General features: G+C 44.6%; 4 protein-coding genes and 1 pseudogene across 5 annotated transcripts; 1 reads left to right on the top strand and 4 right to left on the bottom strand.

Moving 5' to 3' along the window:
- Positions 1 to 230: 230 nt before the first annotated feature.
- On the bottom strand, positions 231 to 4133 carry ICS2 (isochorismate synthase 2). 2 transcript variants are annotated; one of them, XR_015604724.1, is made up of 15 exons: positions 3679 to 4133; positions 3331 to 3587; positions 3088 to 3205; positions 2858 to 2974; positions 2635 to 2781; positions 2386 to 2460; positions 2247 to 2315; positions 1936 to 2054; positions 1760 to 1817; positions 1505 to 1615; positions 1286 to 1370; positions 1094 to 1191; positions 906 to 1011; positions 739 to 823; positions 231 to 607 (listed from the first exon to the last, which is right to left on the bottom strand). XR_015604724.1 is itself a non-coding variant. In XM_087526158.1 (15 exons), the coding sequence occupies exons 1-14, from the start codon at positions 3982 to 3984 to the stop codon at positions 749 to 751; spliced, it is 1728 nt and encodes a 575-aa protein (XP_087382284.1). In that variant the 5' UTR covers positions 3985 to 4133; the 3' UTR covers positions 231 to 607; positions 739 to 748. The 2 variants fall into 2 exon arrangements, 1 of the variants encoding a protein (XP_087382284.1); XM_087526158.1 differs by having other exon boundaries at positions 906 to 998.
- A 187-nt stretch (positions 4134 to 4320) lies between these two features.
- Positions 4321 to 7552, bottom strand: LOC125509126 (mitochondrial outer membrane porin). Its single transcript, XM_048674016.2, has 6 exons — positions 7382 to 7552; positions 7195 to 7262; positions 6060 to 6170; positions 5883 to 5972; positions 5600 to 5808; positions 4321 to 4857 (listed from the first exon to the last, which is right to left on the bottom strand). Exons 1-6 carry the CDS (start codon positions 7425 to 7427, stop codon positions 4554 to 4556), a joined length of 828 nt encoding a protein of 275 aa, XP_048529973.1. The 5' UTR covers positions 7428 to 7552; the 3' UTR covers positions 4321 to 4553.
- Positions 7553 to 9255: 1703 nt separating this feature from the next.
- LOC147971526 (uncharacterized) lies at positions 9256 to 16724 on the top strand. The gene is made up of 6 exons (XM_087524007.1): positions 9256 to 9353; positions 14005 to 14174; positions 15920 to 15952; positions 16061 to 16141; positions 16218 to 16381; positions 16470 to 16724. The coding sequence occupies exons 1-6, from the start codon at positions 9256 to 9258 to the stop codon at positions 16722 to 16724; spliced, it is 801 nt and encodes a 266-aa protein (XP_087380133.1).
- Positions 16725 to 17249: 525 nt separating this feature from the next.
- LOC147971525 (uncharacterized) lies at positions 17250 to 18262 on the bottom strand. The gene is made up of 4 exons (XM_087524006.1): positions 18200 to 18262; positions 17619 to 18083; positions 17383 to 17531; positions 17250 to 17307 (listed from the first exon to the last, which is right to left on the bottom strand). Exons 1-4 carry the CDS (start codon positions 18260 to 18262, stop codon positions 17250 to 17252), a joined length of 735 nt encoding a protein of 244 aa, XP_087380132.1.
- Positions 18263 to 18887: 625 nt separating this feature from the next.
- LOC147971524 (uncharacterized) lies at positions 18888 to 19516 on the bottom strand (annotated as a pseudogene).
- Positions 19517 to 19773: the final 257 nt, after the last annotated feature.

The raw sequence follows: 19773 nt of genomic DNA, 5'->3' as shown, positions 1-19773 counted from the left end.
TAACCTAAGATAACTTGCATAAGAATTAACCTAAGATAACTTATGGGCTAAGATTGCTCAGTGGGCCTAGCTAAACCGGCCATAACACTTTGTGTGACAGTGTGAGGTTGGCCTATTTTTTGTGACTACAGTTGAATGAGAAAGAGGATCATGGGCTCAGAGACTATGCCACACGCTCTAAGAATCACTGCAATGGGCACCAACTGGACTAAGAATTGTTCTTACAAATATAAATGAATGATCTATGTCATTGCCCATCAGATGAAAATAATGCATCAGGTACATTATGCTTGCAACAAGAAGCATCCAGATCATATAAGCAATTGGACCAGGCCAGAGAAGAAGTCAAAAGAATGGTAATATACACTTTGCACTAAACTGACTTGTTACAATCATTGTACATAATTATTTAATATGCTTTTATTTAATCTTCTGTACGCTCCACGACTATCATCACTGTCATCTCCTCGAATCGATATTTCGATATTTCTGTGATTGCGTCTTCAAGAGCCATGCAAATCAGGCTGAAATCCTTCGAAGTTTACAACGCACGCACACAAACAGATATGAACTCCATTTGGAATCTTCCCAACAAATCAAAACTTCCCTGTAGAAGGAGTTCAAAATAAACACATCGGGCATAATGTCAGATACAAACTGAAGTTGTAGACATTCTATATAATTGAGATAACGTAATTTCCCGCCTCTTTCTAAGTATTGTAATCTCTGATGACTTACTAGTTACAGTTCAAATCAATGTCCCCATGTTTCCTGCCTCTTGGTAGCAAATATGATGTTCTTGATACTGCAACAACTTTGCAAACTGAAAATAGTCATAAAATCTAACGTGTTAGCATTCCAAATAGAAGTCAGTAATAACGGTCATGACGTTGGACAGAGACTACCTGAGATGCTTTGAGATCAAGCTCATCCCATTCAAAAGATGGATTTGTACCTTCGACAATCCCGGCACCGGCATAAACTAAAGTGCTATATCCCTGGACAAGACAGCTAGGTGACTTATGCTTCTAAATTAGGATAGGTTAAGAAGGATAAGGTTTACACAAATATTGATGACATGTGTTTTATTTACTTTTCCAAGTAGCGCTGATCTAATCCCAACAGCAAACTCACTTTCAGCTCCACCAAACCAACCAACAGGTCCAGCATACATTCCACGGTCGAAAATTTCTGCAACATCAGAAAATAGCATTCAGAGATCACCATCAATAGGTTGCATATGTTAGTTTACAGATAACATTTTACCCAGAATACAAGCACACACCATAATCTCGTATGAATTGGCGCGCTTCTTCAGTGGGCAAACCACAAACAGCTGGGCTTGGATGAAGAGCATTTAGGATGTCAAACTGCAATACCAGAACAAAGTATCAATAGTCTATTATATGAACACTAGTTGATGTCTGCAATAATCCAAGGCAAAAGAAAATTCAAATGATCCCTACATATCCAAGTGACAGAGAATATTTCAATCATAGATTACCTCGTCGTCCTCATTTCTTAATCTTGCAGCTAATTGAGCTGACAAATGTTGTACTCTTGGAAGTTTCCGAAGGGCCTTGCTGGGATTGACAACAACCTCATCACAGATCATCTGCAGATTAGATCAGATCCACTGGTTCAGCAAAAATTGCAGTAACCATATTTTGTTTTCTGAAAAGCATTACTACTGAGTACCAAGAGCAAAGCAAACTATTCCACGATCATATCTGAAATTGGACTGTGAAACTTAACTTGCCTCAAGCTTCTTCTTTATGCTGTCCCGTACAATAGTAAATTCAGTGTCCTCTTTGATGCTGCAAGAATTATTTGCATTACTGACCAGTCTGGTCTTCGTACAAGGTGCCGATATCACCGTAAAATTTCAGAAATATGTCAATCTTATGATTCCAAGCACAAAGAGGGGAAACAAACCTTAGAAGCAATTCCTGGCCAATTTGAAAATCATCAGCCCTTGTTTTCCCTCTTGCTCGCGTGCCGGCTAAAGCCTCGCTGGAAATGTTCAAGTATTTCCGGTGAAATAGTTGCTCTGGCTATTCAGAATGTTTGGATGAAATTAGCAATAGTTAGAACAGAGTTATTTAACAATGCTAGAGCAAATATACAGATAAACAATGCACAAGGCATAAAAAAGACCTATCTCTAAACAGGATTCTGACTATACATGATATGAAAGAAGGTCGGGTAAATCAGGAAGAAAGGAAAGTGCATCACAGAAGACATACACTATTTCCAACAAATGCAGGAGCATCAGGTGGCTGTATGCAGAACTGGTAGGCATTCTGGCCCTCAACCTGTATACACAAGAGTCGCGGAATGATCTTTTTGTAAACAACGAGGGGAGGGGACAACAATACAACATACCTTCAGACAAGCTAACAGCTCCAGAGGGTCGATGCAAGTATCAGTGATGTACCTGCTGCACCTTGCCAACACAACCTGTGGAAAATATTTCAATGGCAAGTTCAAAATATGTGGTGAACAAAAATGGAAAACAAGTATTTTCTTAACTAACTGGAAGATTCTAGCATTGACAAAAATATCAGATTTGACCAAACCTCTCTGTACTCGCAAAAGGACAGGTAAAAAAAATTGCTCGCTAATTCGGTTTACCTTGACTAATTCGGTTTGGCTCCCTTTGATCATCCGAAGAGCTTGAGTAACAGCAAGATCCCAGGACGCCTTGGTGGGGACATGATTGAGATTTACGATGGCGGTTTGTAGGGTGGACCTGTTCACCTTAACTGAACAGGGTGATATCTGCATAGAAGCTCAAATTAGTGGTTGCTAAGTTACTATCTTGCACATGACAATACAGAAAAATAAAATGTCATGCCTTGTGCAATGTTGATTGGAGCTCGTCCACAGCGCTCTGCCATGTCCAAGAAAGCGAGTCGTCCCACGCAATCGTCGTCGCCAGAACCGAGCCCTCCTCGAGCTCGCTGAACTCAACCTGCAATGCAGTACACTTTTACATTGCACACACTTGAAAAGAAGCAGCCAGTACACATGCACATTGCATTCATCATGCAGAATGAAACTGTCACCAGTTGCGGATCGACTTACTTGTGGAACAACGAAGTAGAATGCGCCGTAGTCTTCCCATTCGACCGAGGCGTCGCTCGACGCGTCGAAACGGATGGCGCCGTAGGCGCGGATCAGCGGGCAATCCCTTGAAAGAAATCTTCACGGGCAAAGAAGAGGAGGAACAGCATCGTCAACGCACTCTAAGCCAAGCTTTATCACAGTTCATTCAATTCAAAAAAACATACTACTAGCTCATCGAGTAGGTAGTGAGTTTTTGCGTACCTCTTGATGGCTCGCCAGTCGCGGAGGGAGAAGGGGTCCGTGCCGCGGAAGAAGACCGCCGACCCCACGCCGGCGACGCTCACCGGCTGCTCCCACTGCTCCTTGTGGCCGCCGTTGCCGTTGCTGCTGCGGCTGCCCACGGCGACGGCCGGCGTGTCCGGCAGGGGCGCCCGGGCGGAGAAGAAGCAGCGGGGCAGGGAGCTCTGCCTCTGCGCGTGCAGCCACTCGATGGCGTCCCCTCGCTGCCGAATAGGCACCTGCGTGCGCATTTTATCCAGATAGAACGATCAAACGCAGTTCCACACCACACGCGCCATTGACGAGGGACATGTGCTTTGGCTTTGCTACCTCGATGCGGATGATGCCGGAGGAGGACGCCGGCGGGTCGGCGTTGAGCGCGGCGACGGCGGCCCTGAGCTGCCCGACGGCCTCCTGCGGCGCCGACGCTGCCGGCAGGGCCCGCGTCTCGTGCATGGTCACCACGCCCCGGTCGCCGACACCTGCCGCGCAGCCGTCCATAGACAGGGAGCACGACGGCCTGACCCACCTGCTCCCATCGCGAGCGAGGAGACGACGTACGAGCCCCTTGGACGCCGGGCGGGAGGAGAGGAGGCGACCGGAGTAGAGCGACGACGACGACGGCGACGGCGACATTGCTGAGGATGTGATCTCGAGCGAGACACTATCTAGTACCCCACGCACGTAGACGCCGATGCATGTTTCGTCGCGAGGGAAACGAGAGGAGATAAGAGACGATTCTCATGGGGATAAGTGGCAGAAGCGTAAATCTGCTTCCGCCACGTGGCCAGCCGATAAGCCGCACGCTTGCACGACGCTTTTCAACGTGGCCAACCAGTCAGCCGTTCATCCCAGTTATAGATTGTATATTATTGCCGGATCGAGGGCTCAACTCAGGCAACAATCATTATCTTCTCCCTTGGAAAGTAGGCTACACCACAGCAAGTTAAAAAATTGACGAATGCTGAATCAAGTTCAGAATTTTCAGAGCTTGAATTATTACTGCGAGTGTGGCTCAACGGACAGGCACTACACCGAGCAAAGACAAAATTCCTCAGGAATGAAACACGGCAGTTCTTCAAATCTAACAGACTGCAACAACGCGCCCAAGGGCGTGTGAAGTATTGTCAACCCACCCCGATTTCATCCGAAACCGAGGAACACCCCTGACTGAGAGCTTAGAGAAGGGGGGCTTGATTTCGCAATCAAGGCTTGAGAGCAATAGCAATGCCGACCTTCGAGCTCTTCTCGATGGCCTTGGTGTCCACCTCCGCCGAGATGGTGCACAGCGACTTTGGCATGAACTCGTGCTGGATCAGCGCGCTGGCCTTGCCAGAGTTGTTGATCCGGGCCTTCACAAGGGTGAGCGGGTCCAGGGTATGCTGGGTGCCGAAGGTGAGGCTGTTCTCGTTGCTTGAGAAGCTGTGGGTCAGCTCTGCCCCAACAGCTGTGCCGGATTTCTCCACAATGTGGTAATAGGATGCAGTCAGGCTGTCTCCCTTGTTGTTCCTGCAAGAATATTTCAATTCAAATCGTTAGTGGGAACTAGCCAACGGTGCACCGAGAGTTGATGTTAGTTCCTCGTTAACTGCATCAGCTTGTATACATTTTGATTCTTCTGAGGATGCTAAAGGAGGTCCATGTTTAACTACCAAACATACACGATAAAAATCAGAACAAGAGCTTGTTTAATTGGTTTGGATTAAAGAATCTAACAGCTCACAACCTGTATTCTTCGAGGGGCACTGATCAATATTAGCTACTCCCTCCGTTCCAAATTACTTGTCGCAGAAATGGATGTATCTAAAACTAAAATACATCTAGATACATCCATTTCTGCGACGAGTAATTCGGAACGGAGGGAGTAGTTGAGAAAGGATATGTCTGATTTGAAGAAGAAAAAAACGAATAAAAGGACACAGCAACTGCTTGCTAGGTCAGCTTTATTTGTGGTTGCAATGATACAAGAGTTTGTTAGCAACATGTTGCAACTACCAAGCAATTGGTAGATGATAAAGAATGACCTAATATAACACAAAAAGACCTTGGAAAGTTATATTTTAGCTATTTGTATACTGTCTCAACTGAACAATAACTTGCTAGGTGAGATACAACAAATAGTGATTAACATATACTCTAAAGAGCGTTTAGATCACGTACCTATGAAGATGTCACAAGGATCAAATAAGCTAAGATTGGCAAAGTAATACTTGTGAATCCTAATTTACATAGATAGATCTTGAAAACTCACAGGTTCAGGGATGCGATAAGATCCTGGTTAGTGTAGCTAAGTGCAGCATTGTATTTGGTGAAATTCTTGGTGGCTGTATCAAGCGACACATCAGCACCAAGAGCTAGAGCACTAGTTCCGAACGCGCCGGAGAGGTTGACTACAGGATTGGCAGTCAAGCCAATGCTTGCATTAATACCAGCATAATCATGCAAGTACTGGAGCTCAACCTGCAAACAAAGAACGAATCAAACATAAGCAACAACCAATTAAGAAACCATTACATTGAGGGTTAGGATACCACCTTTCCAGATTTCTGATCAGGAACAGCAAAGCTCAAGATGGTCTTCAGCCCTGGTGCTGCAAGATCGTCAGCGGTAATTGTAGTAATGACCTGCCCAAGAGAACAAATCAGTCAGTACTAAAAGCTGGAAATACAACAGAACAATTATAATGTTTGATGAGGGAGAGAGAGACATACATTCGATGCTGAGTTGGCCTTCACATCTACAGTGATGTTTTTGTTCTTGATCTGTGATTGGATCTCACCGAGTATAAGATCAGCCTTCTTTGTACTGGTAGCAGTAATTGCCTGCATGGAGAAATTCAAAGAAAAGGTTGACAATAGAACTTATATCATAGGTACCACACCGTTACCATAGCAATGTCAACATAGCAGCAGTTGTCACAAGAAAAAAGTAATATCAAGAGAACGCTAGGATATGTACAGCACTGCACCGGTGACACATCATATTTCACTGTGATGGCACTTTACACAAAGATTCTGTTCTAAGAATGGGGTGGCATCCACTAAAATGCTAATGTGAAGAAATATATCATTTGTTGAAGATATTGACGACAGCATAAATCCAGTTGCATCAGACTCCAGATCTATATCTTATTTTATTTTTTATGGAAAAAAAAATCAGAACCCACACATCCCCCAGCCAAACCAAAATAAGGAAACGACAGAATAAAGTAGAATAGCTTTTGGAACATTGGATTAGCCCATTTCTTTTGGTCTAACAAATGACATGATTAACAATGACAGAAAATCCCCACCTACAGCCCCAGAAAACACAGTACAACAATCCTTAAATATTGTTGTGATTGTAATTACTCGCAAGATAGCTACCTCAATAAGACAGTAATACAGCTATTGTTCTCCAGTCTCCAGCCCTATGTTGATGACTTGGTAGGGTCTGCCGATGTGCCCTAGTTATTAAGCGTAAATTCTATGACAAATTATTGGGATACAACTCCCCGATGAATTCAGGACAATGGCAAGGCTAGCACATTGAGTTCCATCCCATTCTCCCGAAGTCCTAACCAACAGAATCAATTCCTCTATCAGCCCAAATGCAACCCACAACAAATAAGCAAAAGCCATAAGCAGCAAAACCTATCTAAAAACCCTCGCCCTACCCAGAGCCACGGGTCGTCAAACCACTGCCCAGCGATCAATCACTCGGATCACACGGAACGACAATAAACCGCGCGAACAGATCAGGAAACCCAATAATCTCCTGGAGCCCGGATCAGACCGCGTCCCTTTCTCGCACGACGCGACCTGGCAAAACGGAGCAGGAAGAGACAAGATGTAGGGGAGCACTTACGGCGCCATTGGCGGTGTAGGTGGTGAGGGTGAACTTGTGGTCGGTCTGGTAGTCCCTGTACAGTAGATCTGCAGCGAGCGAGCAAGCACAACAATCAGCATATCTCACAGGGAGGAATCTAGCTCGGAGAAGAAGAAAATCCCACGAACGCGGGTCGGGCGGGAGGGGCGGAGGATCGGGCGCTCACCCTTGGCCTTCTTGCCGATCCCGGAGTAGAGGCCTGGGCCGCCCATCTCCGCCGGTGAGCTGGGATGCGCCTGCGCCGCTGGAGCTGCGTGGGTTTGTGGAGGGTGGGGGGAGGCGGCGGATAGGTGGTGGAGGGGAGGGAAGGAGCGGGGAGGGGGGGAATAAAGGCGGAGAAATTCTACGGCGCACCAGGCGATGGCGAGAGCGGCTGCGGCTGCGCGTGGGCCCTCATAAAACCCTAGCTTAATGTTTTGTTTTTCTCGCCCATTTTCGGGTTTCCACACGACTCATGCGATATTTTTTTTGACATTCTGGTTTAGAAGACATTGTTTTTATCACATCTTTCTTGTGCTATGCTCATGCAATCATGTTTTGGTAAAATCATGTTTTGAAAAAACAACATATATGCAGGTTTTTTGCAACAACAAAAAAACGTATATACATGCTTGGTTTTGCATATTTTGCGTATAGTTTAATTCATGTGCAATTTGAGATAAACACACAGACACACACACACACAAGTGGATATGTGATGTCCTGCTAAGGCTGCTATATGTGTTGCTTGTGTTGTGTCCTTAGTATTTTATTGGTTTCTCAAAGTTGCATACATTATGTGGAGTCCTTCGGAATGCATAGAGAATCAAAAGGGTTTATTCTTTTCCAATCATGTGGCCTAAATAATATGTCTTTTTTTTGCGGATGTAAATAACATGTCTTTTGTGGAATTTTTTCCCCTAGTTCATCAAGAGGTACCTGATCGGGTCAACATGTATAATTCACATGACATCCCCCAAAGTGCTACTTTTTTATTGATCTTGTCTATTTGGGTACTACTTTAGATTCTTTCTAACCGATGTTGGATTGATTAAGGGCATCTTCAAGGCGGACCCGCAACCATCCGAACCGCGTTGTCCAGACAGCGGAAAATCATCCAATGCCGACCTGTATCGGTACGCGGAGCGGTCCGGACGCGATTTCTCCCGCAAATCGGAGACAAACGTGGGGGGAGGGGGTTGCGGGAGTCCGGACCGATCTCACGCCCTTTTCTGACCACCCTGGTCCACCCAAACCCCTTCTCTCGCGCCCGCGCGCGTTCCCGCTGCGCACCAGCTATCTGCATTCATGCTGATGTAGAGCGGCCGCTCCCCAGTGAAGAGAGGACGTGACGTCTCACTGGTGTTGGCATTGAAGCAGCTCACCGGCCGAGGGCGTCGCCCTTGACGCGCATCCAGTGTCCACGCCTATTCAATGCCGGAGATGTGTGACTAGATGGGACGGGACGAATATCTACCACGCCCCTTCAATGCCCCGTTCGTCCGCATGCCGCCATTAAGCAGGCTCGCCGACCAAGAAACCCACTTCAGTGTCCCGCATAGACGTCTAGCCTCACTGAAATCCACTAAGGGCAGCCACACCTGACTATCTCCACAACACAACACATCTGCTCCACATCCTCCTCCTTTCCTCCACATCCGCCATGACCGCCAGCGGGAAAGCACTATGGGGCAGACTGTCGTAGGAGATGAAGCACGTGGTGTCCGCCCTTGCCGCTGCCTGGCATAGCCGCCATGCCAGGCGGATGGAGGCCAACTTGCCGTCCAGCTCGCCCAAGGTCTCTGACGACGAGGACGACACCACGATGGAGACGGGCTCCAACGACTCCGCCCTGGCTCCCGCGCCTCCTGTGCACGCTGGCTTCACCATGGAGCAGGCGCATGCACACTAAAACACCACCATGGGGAGGCGCAGCATGCGTTGGTGCCTCTATCGGTGTTCCAGTAGGCGCGGGAGGAACAAAGGTACAACCTATTCCTCCTGGAGCAACATCGGCTGGCGGAAGGCCAGATCTATGGTAAGCACGCAAGCGAGGAGGCCATGGCCGCGGCAAAGCCCAACTTCATGGCAAAGCACATGCCATATACGATGTCATCCGCGCTCAAGCTATCGCTCGCTAGGAAGCGGCCACCATGGAGGTGCAGCTGCAGGCGATCGCAAAGAGAGAACAACGCCAGTTGCGCCTCCTACACGCTGCCGACGAACCATTAGTCGGCCCAGTGGGAGGAAGACAGCACTGGCGCCACCATTTCCATCGTGGACCTCACGTCCACCGGCGAAGGACAGGTTGCGAACTCCTCCGAGGATGAGTAGGCCACGGGAGGTGGTGGTGACTTGTGTCCCATGTGGGCCGGTCCGTCTACCGTGTTCTACTCTTCCTTGCCGGAGACCGCATCTTCACTTCACCGGTCTTATCACTGGTGCTTATGGAGACGGCAGATGAAGGACGACACGGGCTTGAACGTCGGGCATCGCCGCAGTAGGATAGGTTTTGGGGGCGGGTCTTTTATTTTGTTCTAAATGTTCAAAATGTAATGAAATCTGTTGTGTTTGTATGAAATCTGTCATGTTTGTATGAAATCCGGTTGTGTTTGCATGAATTTCATCCGGTTTGTTGAAAAAAGTTTGAAATGTATGCGGCTAACATTGGATGGCGTCCTCCCGCATCCGTGTCCGCGGACTGGTCCCCCTGTCCACAGACGGATGTGGGAGGAAATTTGTGTGTTGCCGTTGGAGATGCACTAAGCGGGTCGAATACTTACCATCTCTACTTTTTGTTGAAGTATACATTCGGAAGTTGCAAGAAAAATTCAAGAGAGATGAATTTTCAATGATTTGTTTGTTTACGTCTCGCGTCCCCCTTCGCTATGGCTGCCAGTCAATGATACGTCTCCAACGTATCTATAATTTTTGATTGTTCCATGCTGTTTTATTATCAACCTTGGATGTTTTATAATCATTTTATATCATTTTTGGTACTGACCTATTGACATAGTGCCAAGTGCCAGCTGCTGGTTTTCTATGTTTTTTACATCGTAGAAAATCAATATCAAACGGAGTCCAAATGCCAGAAACTCCATGATGATTTTTTATGGGCCAGAAGGACGGCAATTGGCCCTGGTTGCACCTGGGGGGGTACCCCGAGGGGGCACAACCCACCAGGGCGCGCCAGGAGACCCAGGCGCGCCCTGGTGGGTTGTGCCCACATTGGGTGCCCCCCGAACCGCCTCTTTGCTCTATAAATACCATAGTATTCCAGAAACCCTAAAGGCATCGACGAAATATTCATCCAGCCGCCGCAGAGTCCAAAACCACCAGATCCAATATAGACACCATCTCGGATGGGGTTCACCACCTCCATTGGTGCCTCTCCGATGATGTGTGAGTAGTTCTTTGTAGACCTTCGGGTCCGTAGTTAGTAGCTAGATGGCTTTCTCTCTCTCTCTGAATTCTCAATACAACGGTCTCTTGGAGATCCATATGATGTAACTCTTTTGCGGTGTGTTTGTTGGGATTTGATGAACTTCGAGTTTATGATCAGTCATATCTTTTTATATCCATGAAAGTTATTTGAGTTTTCTTTGATCTCTTACATGCATGATCTCTTATAGCCTCGTATTTCTTCTCCGATATTTGGGTTTTGTTTGGCCAACTTGATCTATTTGTCTTGTAATGGGAAGAGGTGCCTGGTAGTGGGTTCGATCTTACGATGCTTGATCCCAGTGACAGAAAGGGAACCGACACGTATGTATCGTTGTTGCTAAGGATAAAAAGATGAGATCTATATCTACCGCCATATAGATAAACGGATCTTGTCTACATCATGTCATCGTTCTTATTGCATTACTCCGTTTTTCCATGAACTTAACAAACTAGACGCATGCTGGATAGCAGTCGATATGTGGAGTAATAGTAGTAGATGCAGGCAGGAGTCGATCTACTAATCTTGGACGTCATGCCTATGTAATGATCATTGCCTGGATATCGTCATAATTATTTGAAGTTCTATCAATTGCCCAACAGTAATTTGTTTACCCACCGTTTGCTATTTTTCTCGAGAGAAGCCACTAGTGAAACCTACGGCCCCCGAGTCTTCTTTCTCATATATTTGCCTTGCGATCTACTTTTTTTGCATTTTTATTCGCATCTATTAAACCAAAAATCCAAAAATACCTTGTTGCATTTTATCTTTATTTATTTTTATTTGGCGTTCGATCTATCAATCTACTACAATTTACCTCACGTCGGTTTGCCTATCTTGAGGCGCCGTACCCTGGAAGGGATTGACAACCCCTTTAACACGTCGGGTTGCGATGTGTTGTTATTTATGTGTAGGTGCTGCTTACGTTGTGTTGCTTGGTTCTCCTACTGGTTCGATACCTTGGTTTCATAACTGAGGGAAATACCTACCATCGTTGTGCTACATCATCCCTCCCTCTCCAGGGAAATACCGACGTAGTTCCAGATACCATCAAGGAGAATTTCTGGCGCCGCTGCCGGGGACGATCTTCAACATAACCAGATTCCTAATCACAAATCTCATCTCCTTGAAATTTACATTTTTTGCCATTTGCATCTCGTTTTCCTCTCCCCACTTCACAAAAATTTGCCGTTTTATTCGCCTCTCTTTTTCCGTTCGCTGTTTTCTTGCCGGATCTGTTTTTGAGTGCAATCTTGTTGTGTGGTCATCACGACTCAAGAGAACACCAAGTTATGTGATTTCTCAAATACCAAAAACAATGATTTTATTGGCACTTCGCTTGCTCCTCCCGCCACTAGTGCGGAGACTTGTGATATTAATACTGCTTTGCTGAATCTTGTTATGAAAGACCAATTTTCCAGTACTCGTAATGAGGATGTCACGTCCCATCTTAATACCTTCGTGTAATTATGTGATATGCAAAAGAAAAAAGATGTGGACAATGATGTGGTCAAGATGAAATTATTTATGTTCTCTTTGTGTGATTCTGCAAAAAATTGGTTCTCTTCTTTGCCTCGCAATAGTATCGATTCTTGGAATAAGTGCAAGGATGCTTTTATCACTAAGTATTTTCCTCCCGCAAAAATTATTTCCCTTAGAACCCAGATCATGAATTTCAAGCAACTTGAACATGAGCATGTTGCGCAATCTTGGGAAAGGATGAAAATGATGCTAAGAAATTGCCCAACTCATGGGTTAAATCTTTGGATGATCATACAAAAAATTTATGCAGGGTTGAATTTTGTTTCTCGTAATCTTTTAGATTCCGCCGCAGGTGGTACTTTTATGGAAATTACTTTGGGTGAAGCCACCAAATTTCTTAATAATATCATGACAAATTATTCACAATGGCATACCGAAAGAGCCCCTACTAATAAAAAAGTTAATTCGGTTGAAGAAATTTCTTCTTTGAGTGATAAAGTTGCTGCTCTTATGAAATTGCTTGCTAGTAAAAGTGCTCCTATTGATTTTAATGATATGCCTTTGTCTACTTTGATTGAGCAAAATAGTGATTCCATTGATGTGAATTTTATTTCTCGCAATAATTTCAACAAGAATGCTTACTAGCTGACCCATTGCGCCAAATGGCGCAGAGACCCGCTGAAGACATGTTGTCGATGAAAAGAGTTTCATGCTGCAAGAACCTTGAACTGAACCATAGTCTGGGAAAAGGGAAATCTTGCATAATATGAACATGTTCAATCTGAAAAATGGCCACTATGATGAGGTAGTAAAGTTGGCGTCTTTGTAAATTTTCAGCAAGTTTGAAATGATGGTTATCATGATGAAAATTTTGTGCATGCATATATTTCTTGGGATGATGAGAGAGTAAAGTTGGCTTGGCTGCATTTTTTCAGCAATTTTGAAAACATGCAGTATGATGAGAAAGCAAAGTTGGCTTGGTTGTATTTTTTAGCAAGTTTGAAAACATGGTTATCATGATGAAAAAGTTGGGCATGCATATATTTCTTGGAAAAAAGAGGGGAAAAGATAAGAAACCTAAGGGAAGAAGATATAATATAGTCGGTTTATCTTAAAATAGTTGATTTATTTTAACAACATAGAGTGAAAGCCGAAACAAAAAAAATATTCGTTGGTATGAAAAATGAAGATATAAGTGTTTTGAAATGTTGTCTCTCTTAATAAAAATCGGCTATACCAATTACTGAGGTATATATGAATATAGTTGGTTTATTTTAATATACTTGGTTTACTTTAATAGCATAGAGCCAGAGTTGAAACAAAAAAAAACAGCCATTGCTATGAAAAATTAAATTAGAAGTGTTTTGAAAAGGTTGTGTCTCTCAATAAAAAACGGTTGTACCAATTAGTGAGGCATATGCATGTATTATGTGGACTGAAAGTTATGTGCCTGTTTCTCCTAAAAAAGAGCTATGTGTGTGTTTTCTTTTAGAAGCACGTCTAATATTATTTACAGAGTATTTAAGGTTTACTGGGCTGGCCTGCTTGTTGTTTGGCCCACGGGCAATTTTTCTGCCTGGCCCGCTCGCTGTAGAATATCAAGCGGCAGGCATCGGTCCCCTGCTATTCCTCTTCCTCGGCATCTTCGTCTGGTGGTCGAACCCTTCCTTGAGAGACGAACCCTAGCGTTTGCGTGCTGGTGAGATTTCTTCCCCTTTTTGACTGGCTGGGGCTTATTTGAAACATGGATCTGGTCCGCATTCATTTGGATTTGGCAACTCCTTTCGTTTTCAGCCAACTCCTACTCCATTGTTGTCTTTTTTCAGCACGATGTTTTCTGCCTGTTTCTACATAGTTTGTGCCGATTGAAAATCTTTGCTGTTTAGGTTTGAAGGCATGAGGGGAGATCGCATCAATGATCATGTGAACATTAGCTCTGATGAGAGCGCGGACAACAGCTCTGATGAAGCTGTGGACACGAGCTCTGATGAACCCGCGTATACCAGCTCTGATGAAGGTGTGGACACGAGCTCTGATGAACGGGCGTACAGCAGCTCTGATGTGTTGGGGAACATAGCAGAATTTTAAAATTTTCTATGCATCACCAAGATTAATCTATGGAGACATCTAGAAACGAGAGGGAGAGGAGTGCATCTACATACCCTTGTAGATCGCAAGCGGAAGCGTTCAAGAGAACGGGGTTGATGGAGTCGTACTCGTCGTGATCCAAATCACCGATGACCGAGCACCGAACAGACGGCACCTCCGCGTTCAACACATGTACGGTTGGGAGAGACGTCTCCTCCTTCTTGATCCAGCAAGGGAAGGAGAGGTTGATGGAGATCCAGCAGCACGACAGCGTGGTGGTGGAAGCAGCGGGATCCCGGCAGGGCTTCGCCAAGCGCAAGCGGGGAGGAAGAGGTGTCACGGGAGGGAGGGAGGAGCCAGGGACTTAGGTGCGGCTGCCCTCCCTCCCCTCCACTATATATAGGGGGCTGGGGGCATCGGCCCCTACAGATCCCATCTAATGGGAGGGGGCGGCGGCCTAGGGGTGGCTTGGCCCCCAAGGCAGGTGGAGGCGCCCCCACCCCATTAGGGTTTCCAACCCTAGGCGCAAGGGAGGCCCAAGGGGGGCGCACCAGCCCACCAGGGGCTGGTTCCCTTCCCACTTCAGCCCATGAGGCCCTCCGGGATAGGTGGCCCCACCCGGTGGACCCCCGGGACCCTTCCGGTGGTCCCGGTACAATACCGGTGACCCCCGAAACTTTCCCAGTGGCCAAAACTGGACTTCTTATATATAAACCTTTACCTCCGGACCATTCCGGAACTCCTCGTGACGTCCGAGATCTCATCTGGGACTCCGAACAACTTTCGGGTTACCGCATACTAATATCTCTACAACCCTAGTGTCACCGAACCTTAAGTGTGTAGACCCTACGGGTTCGGGAACCATGCAGACATGACCGAGACAACTCTCCAGCCAATAACCAACAGCGGGATCTGGATACCCATGTTGGCTCCCACATGTTCCACGATGATCTCATCGGATGAACCACGATGTCGAGGATTCAATCAATCCCGTATTCAGTTCCCTTTGTCAATCGGTACGTTACTTGCCCGAGATTCGATCATCGGTATCCCAATACCTCGTTCAATCTCGTTACCAGCAAGTCACTTTACTCGTTCTGCAACACATCATCCCTTGACCAAACCTTAGTCACATTGAGCTCATTACGTGGATGTCTTATTGAGTGGGCCCAGAGATACCTCTCCGTCATGCGGAGTGACAAATCCCAGTCTCGATTCGTGCCAACCCAACAAACACTTTCGGAGATACTCGTAGTGCACCTTTATAGTCACCCTGGCACACCCAAAGCATTCCTACAGTATCCGGGAGTTACACAATCTCATGGTCTAAGGAAAGGATACTTGACATTAGAAAAGCTCTAGCAGACGAACTACACGATCTTGTGCTATGCTTAAGATTGGGTCTTGTCCATCACATCATTCTCCTAATGATGTGATCCCGTTATCAATGACATCTAAAGCAAGTGAATTAGTTTTATTGCTTTTCTTCCTTTAGCTTCTGTTTATATGTCCATAGTCAGGAAACCATGACTATCTGTTGATCAACGAGCTAGTCAACTAGAGGCTCACTAGGGACATGTTGTGGTCTATGTATTCACACGTGTATTGCGATTTCCGGATAACACAATTATAGCATGAACAATAGACAATTATCATGAACAAGGAAATATAATAATAACCATTTTATTATTGCCTCTAGGGCATATTTCCAACATGATGATGGCGTGGACACAAGCTCTGATGAAGGTATTTTTAGTAATGGTAAACATCAGACATTTAACCTAATAAAATGTGGCCATGATCTGCACTTTAGTCATTTGCGCTTATGGGCCATTTGTTTGTTGAATTATTGAGGCATGTGCTACCGTATGAAGAAAAAGAAGCTTCAGAAGACATGCAAGGATGTGTGTGACTGCCCTAGAGAGTACTCAGTTGGTAAGGACTAATGCTAGATAATCCAGAGTGTTTCTTTTTATAGATAGGAAATTAATTATTTTACTTTTATTGTTAGGATATGATCCTAATTCTGAAGCCGACTGGATGTATTCAAAGAAATTTATGATGTCAAAGTGTGCTCGAAAGCGTCTTAGCTGCTATGTTCGTTCTGTTAAGCCTGCTATTAGGCACTATGTGTGTGAGATGAACAAGACTTTTACCAAAGTTGGGCAGAGAATGGTGAGAAGCAAATTTATTTGCCTATATGTGTATTTTTCCTACTCTATCAATCATAGTGTATAACTATAAGTCTGTTGAATGCTTGTAGTACTTCTGTACTTTGTTCACTGAGAAGCACCTCATGAAGTTTCTCTCCAGTCCAGTTAATCGAATGCGGATTAAGCTTTCATCTGGGCGTTGTTTAACCTATGTTCGACTGATGAAAGGGGTTGACAAGAGGGCTGCTATAACACATAACTGGAGCCGCTTCATGGAAAGAGCGAAGCTGAAAGAACGGGAAATCTGTGTCTTTTCTCTCCGACATTGCAAGGGGGTACCAGTGTTCACTGTGCACAAAATCTGAAGAGGTTGGTGTATGAAACATAATTTTATTTCTGAAAGAAATATTTAGTTTATTTCCTGGTCTAAGTAAGTATGGGTTTTTGTAGGTTTCTGTGATGCAGTTTGGAAGTAGGAAGATGGGAAGGTGTTCTACAAGGACATGTAGATATGTTCTCTAGTATGATGGTATGCCTATGTTTAGTAATGTTCAGTCGTTTGATAGACTATGGTTGGGTTTGTTGGGGCAAGGGAACCAGGATGCTTTTCTTTTGGTAGTAATGTATCCTCTATGCTATCTATGTAATGCAATGATGATGAAGACTCTAAACTATTAGTGAGCTATATGCTTTTGCCTAACATTGTAATGCCGTTTGTCTGAAGTAATTAAGCGTACACACATAGATATAGCATAGTCAGTACATGGGATTTCATAAGATAGGATTAAAGTTTTGGCTGCATGAAAATACTCCGCACGAAGGATAATAAGTTTTGGTAATGCCTTTGAGCTAGCTTTCAAAAGTATCCTAGTCGACGTTGTTGCTTGGGTTTACTGCTCATTGCCATGGTCGAACAACGCTCTTTTTGCACTTCTTTTTGCAGACACCCTGCATACAGTGCTTTGTTGGTTGATCAAAGAGGAAGATAGTTGATTTAGTAGGTTTTTCTTGTGAATGTTTTACCTAGTAGTTCCGTTGCCTGCGATTTCTGGGTCCAGCTTGCTGGTGGCAGGAAAGAGGTTAGAGATCACTTCAGTTGGCGGTGTGTTCGTTGCGCTGTGATTGAACTGTGGTTCTGCTTCAGGTGTTGGAACCAATTCATCGTTGGGTTCCTGAAACTTGTTATGAGATATACATGGTCTATTTTTTGTATGTGTAAAACTGGCACACAAACTAAGAAAAAAATATATCTAATATACCTCAAGAAGCGGTGTATTTGGACTATCGTCATCGGATGAAAGCAGCAATGTTAATGGTTGCACCCTATCTCTTTCCATGGCTTCGACTTGTTTTTTAAGCTGCATAGTAGATTGCTCAAAACCCCATGACCAGGATGTTGCTTGTAGAAGTTCTCTTCTGCATTTCTTTAGGGGTTGTAGGTTTGCATCATCAAATACTACTATGTTGTTTTCTTGTAGATAGCTTATTGCAGCTACATTAGCTGATTCAGCAGCTTCGAGGGATGTAGTTTTGAAATCCCCATAAATTTTTTTTGGTTCTGTGGCTGCCCAGCCTCTATGAGGTGGTAAATTGATTGAAAGAGAGGCAATTAGGCCATGCTCTCCCATGTCAAGTATGTCATGGTCAGTTATTTGCAGCTTAAGAGTGTTCGTGGCTTGTTGAAGAATGTAACGTTTGCTTATGTTGACATGGGTTGGCGACATCTGCAAGTTGTAAATCAGGCATGCATCACACAAATGGACAAAGATGTCATTGCATAAATGCTTTAATCGACTATATAAATAGGAAGTAAATTACCCAATTGTCTTGAGGCACGTACCTGTGGAAGGACCCTGACCATGAGTTCTTCATCCAATGGAGAATCTGGATTCTCGCTCGCCATATCCTTGCACTGGATGCATGGTTTACGAAGTTGGAAGATAGAGGCGGCTCGGGGGGTGGTAGATCGAACTGGAAATGGATGCGGCTGATAGAAACCCTAGAATCTGTGAGTTGGAGCTAGTGTGCTTGCTGTATATGGACTATTGTGGGCTTGGCAAGGGTTTTTAGTGCGGCCTGATATGGACACCAGGCCCAAGGCTTTATTCATTTTTATCGCATGTATTTTAGAATATGAGCCCACTCTCACAGCCGTGCGATCAGATTTTCACGGGCAGATAGAAACGAGCTATTTTGCACTGCATTAGCGAATTTAGTTTTGCTATCTACAGAAACAGGAATTGTATACGCAATAGGAATCCTGTAGTATATTGATGGCCTTAGCTATGCCAGTTATAGAGACATAAATGGCACTAAAAATTAAATAAAAAGTCACACAGGCATAAACGGTACAAGCAACAGAGTCCTAACAGGGCCATCATTACTTCTTACACAGTCTTCGCAAGTCTTACACAGACAGAGAAACATAATTATACATTACGGTTAACCTATGCGGTTAAACAAAAGGATCGAAATAGACTACAATTCTAAAAGGTCTGGTTTAGGATCCATTCTTGTAGAAGAGAACTCTAGAAACCTCTCCTGATGCCTTTTAGTTGCTTTTCTGATTTGAGCACCCTACGCTTGAGTCTTTCTGCTATCTTCTCAATGCTGTTAAGAGGTTCATTCATAAGCTGATCCATGGGTTCTTTCCCAGGTGATATGTTGAGCGCTGTCACATTGCATATATGATCAGATAATCCATGCATGTATCTTGTAAGAATGAACCAACCCATAGCATTTTTTCTTGTTCTTATACCTAGCCATCATTAATTTGTTCTTGATGGATTTGTTCTTCGCCTTTGTTTTTTGGTTGTTATACTTCACCACTGCTAGCTCATGCTTTAGAGACTGATTTTCCTCATCCAGTTTCTTCATGTTGCTATAATTGTAGTCTCTTAGTTTAGTCTTAACCATGCATTTTATGTATCCAATTGCCTCCATGGCAGCTGTCCTCTGACATTGCATGATCGGTACATTGTACCCTGGGAATAGCCATACGACTGCCATGATCTTCAACATATGATGTGGGCGTATGGAAAAAAACAGTGACACATACTCTACCGCCGTTACATGCTTTGCTTCGATATTCAGCTGCTGGAAGTTCTAAAGTCTGTAAAAGAACATCCAGCATCATCCTATAAGGGATTTTGATCATGTGGTATGGCCTGTCATTTTAAACGGATGTCATTAGGCGTGAGGGCATGAATCATATTTCGGCATGTAAAAGCTTTTAGAAGGGAAAGTGTATTTTGAATAACCCAAGCAGAACTAACACCATATTCGTTTTTGCTATGGTAACAACTGAATGAAGATAACTAATTTATCCTGGACAACTTTATGCACAAGAGCATAAGCTATGCATCGACGGTGTAGACCACAACATTCACTACTTGGTAGGTTCTAATTATCACA

The sequence above is a fragment of the Triticum urartu genome, chromosome 5A (genome assembly GCF_056163025.1).
Source record: "Triticum urartu cultivar PI428250 chromosome 5A, HENAU_Tu73, whole genome shotgun sequence".
Lineage (NCBI taxonomy): Eukaryota > Viridiplantae > Streptophyta > Magnoliopsida > Poales > Poaceae > Triticum > Triticum urartu.
The sequence above is the reverse complement of the archived record's forward strand: the minus strand, read 5'-3'. Positions and strand labels throughout refer to the sequence as shown.

Coding starts and splice junctions, on each gene's coding strand:
- LOC147971525 (XM_087524006.1), bottom strand. CDS start 18,262: ATGGCGAGCGAGAATCCAGATTCTCCATTGGATGAAGAACTCATGGTC. Junction 18,084..18,199: donor TGGTCAGGGTCCTTCCACAG/GTACGTGCCTCA, acceptor TACAACTTGCAG/ATGTCGCCAACCCATGTCAA. Junction 17,532..17,618: donor CAAATACACCGCTTCTTGAG/GTATATTAGATA, acceptor AACAAGTTTCAG/GAACCCAACGATGAATTGGT.
- LOC125509126 (XM_048674016.2), bottom strand. CDS start 7,427: ATGGGCGGCCCAGGCCTCTACTCCGGGATCGGCAAGAAGGCCAAGG. Junction 6,171..7,194: donor CCTACACCGCCAATGGCGCC/GTAAGTGCTCCC, acceptor TTCTCCATGCAG/GCAATTACTGCTACCAGTAC. Junction 4,858..5,599: donor CTTATCGCATCCCTGAACCT/GTGAGTTTTCAA, acceptor ATATTCTTGCAG/GAACAACAAGGGAGACAGCC.
- ICS2 (XM_087526158.1), bottom strand. CDS start 3,984: ATGTCGCCGTCGCCGTCGTCGTCGTCGCTCTACTCCGGTCGCCTCCTC. Junction 3,588..3,678: donor CCGGCATCATCCGCATCGAG/GTAGCAAAGCCA, acceptor ATGCGCACGCAG/GTGCCTATTCGGCAGCGAGG. Junction 1,818..1,935: donor GGCCAGGAATTGCTTCTAAG/GTTTGTTTCCCC, acceptor TAATTCTTGCAG/CATCAAAGAGGACACTGAAT.
- LOC147971526 (XM_087524007.1), top strand. CDS start 9,256: ATGGCCGCGGCAAAGCCCAACTTCATGGCAAAGCACATGCCATATACG. Junction 14,175..15,919: donor TGAACGGGCGTACAGCAGCT/CTGATGTGTTGG, acceptor CATATTTCCAAC/ATGATGATGGCGTGGACACA. Junction 16,382..16,469: donor CCAAAGTTGGGCAGAGAATG/GTGAGAAGCAAA, acceptor GAATGCTTGTAG/TACTTCTGTACTTTGTTCAC.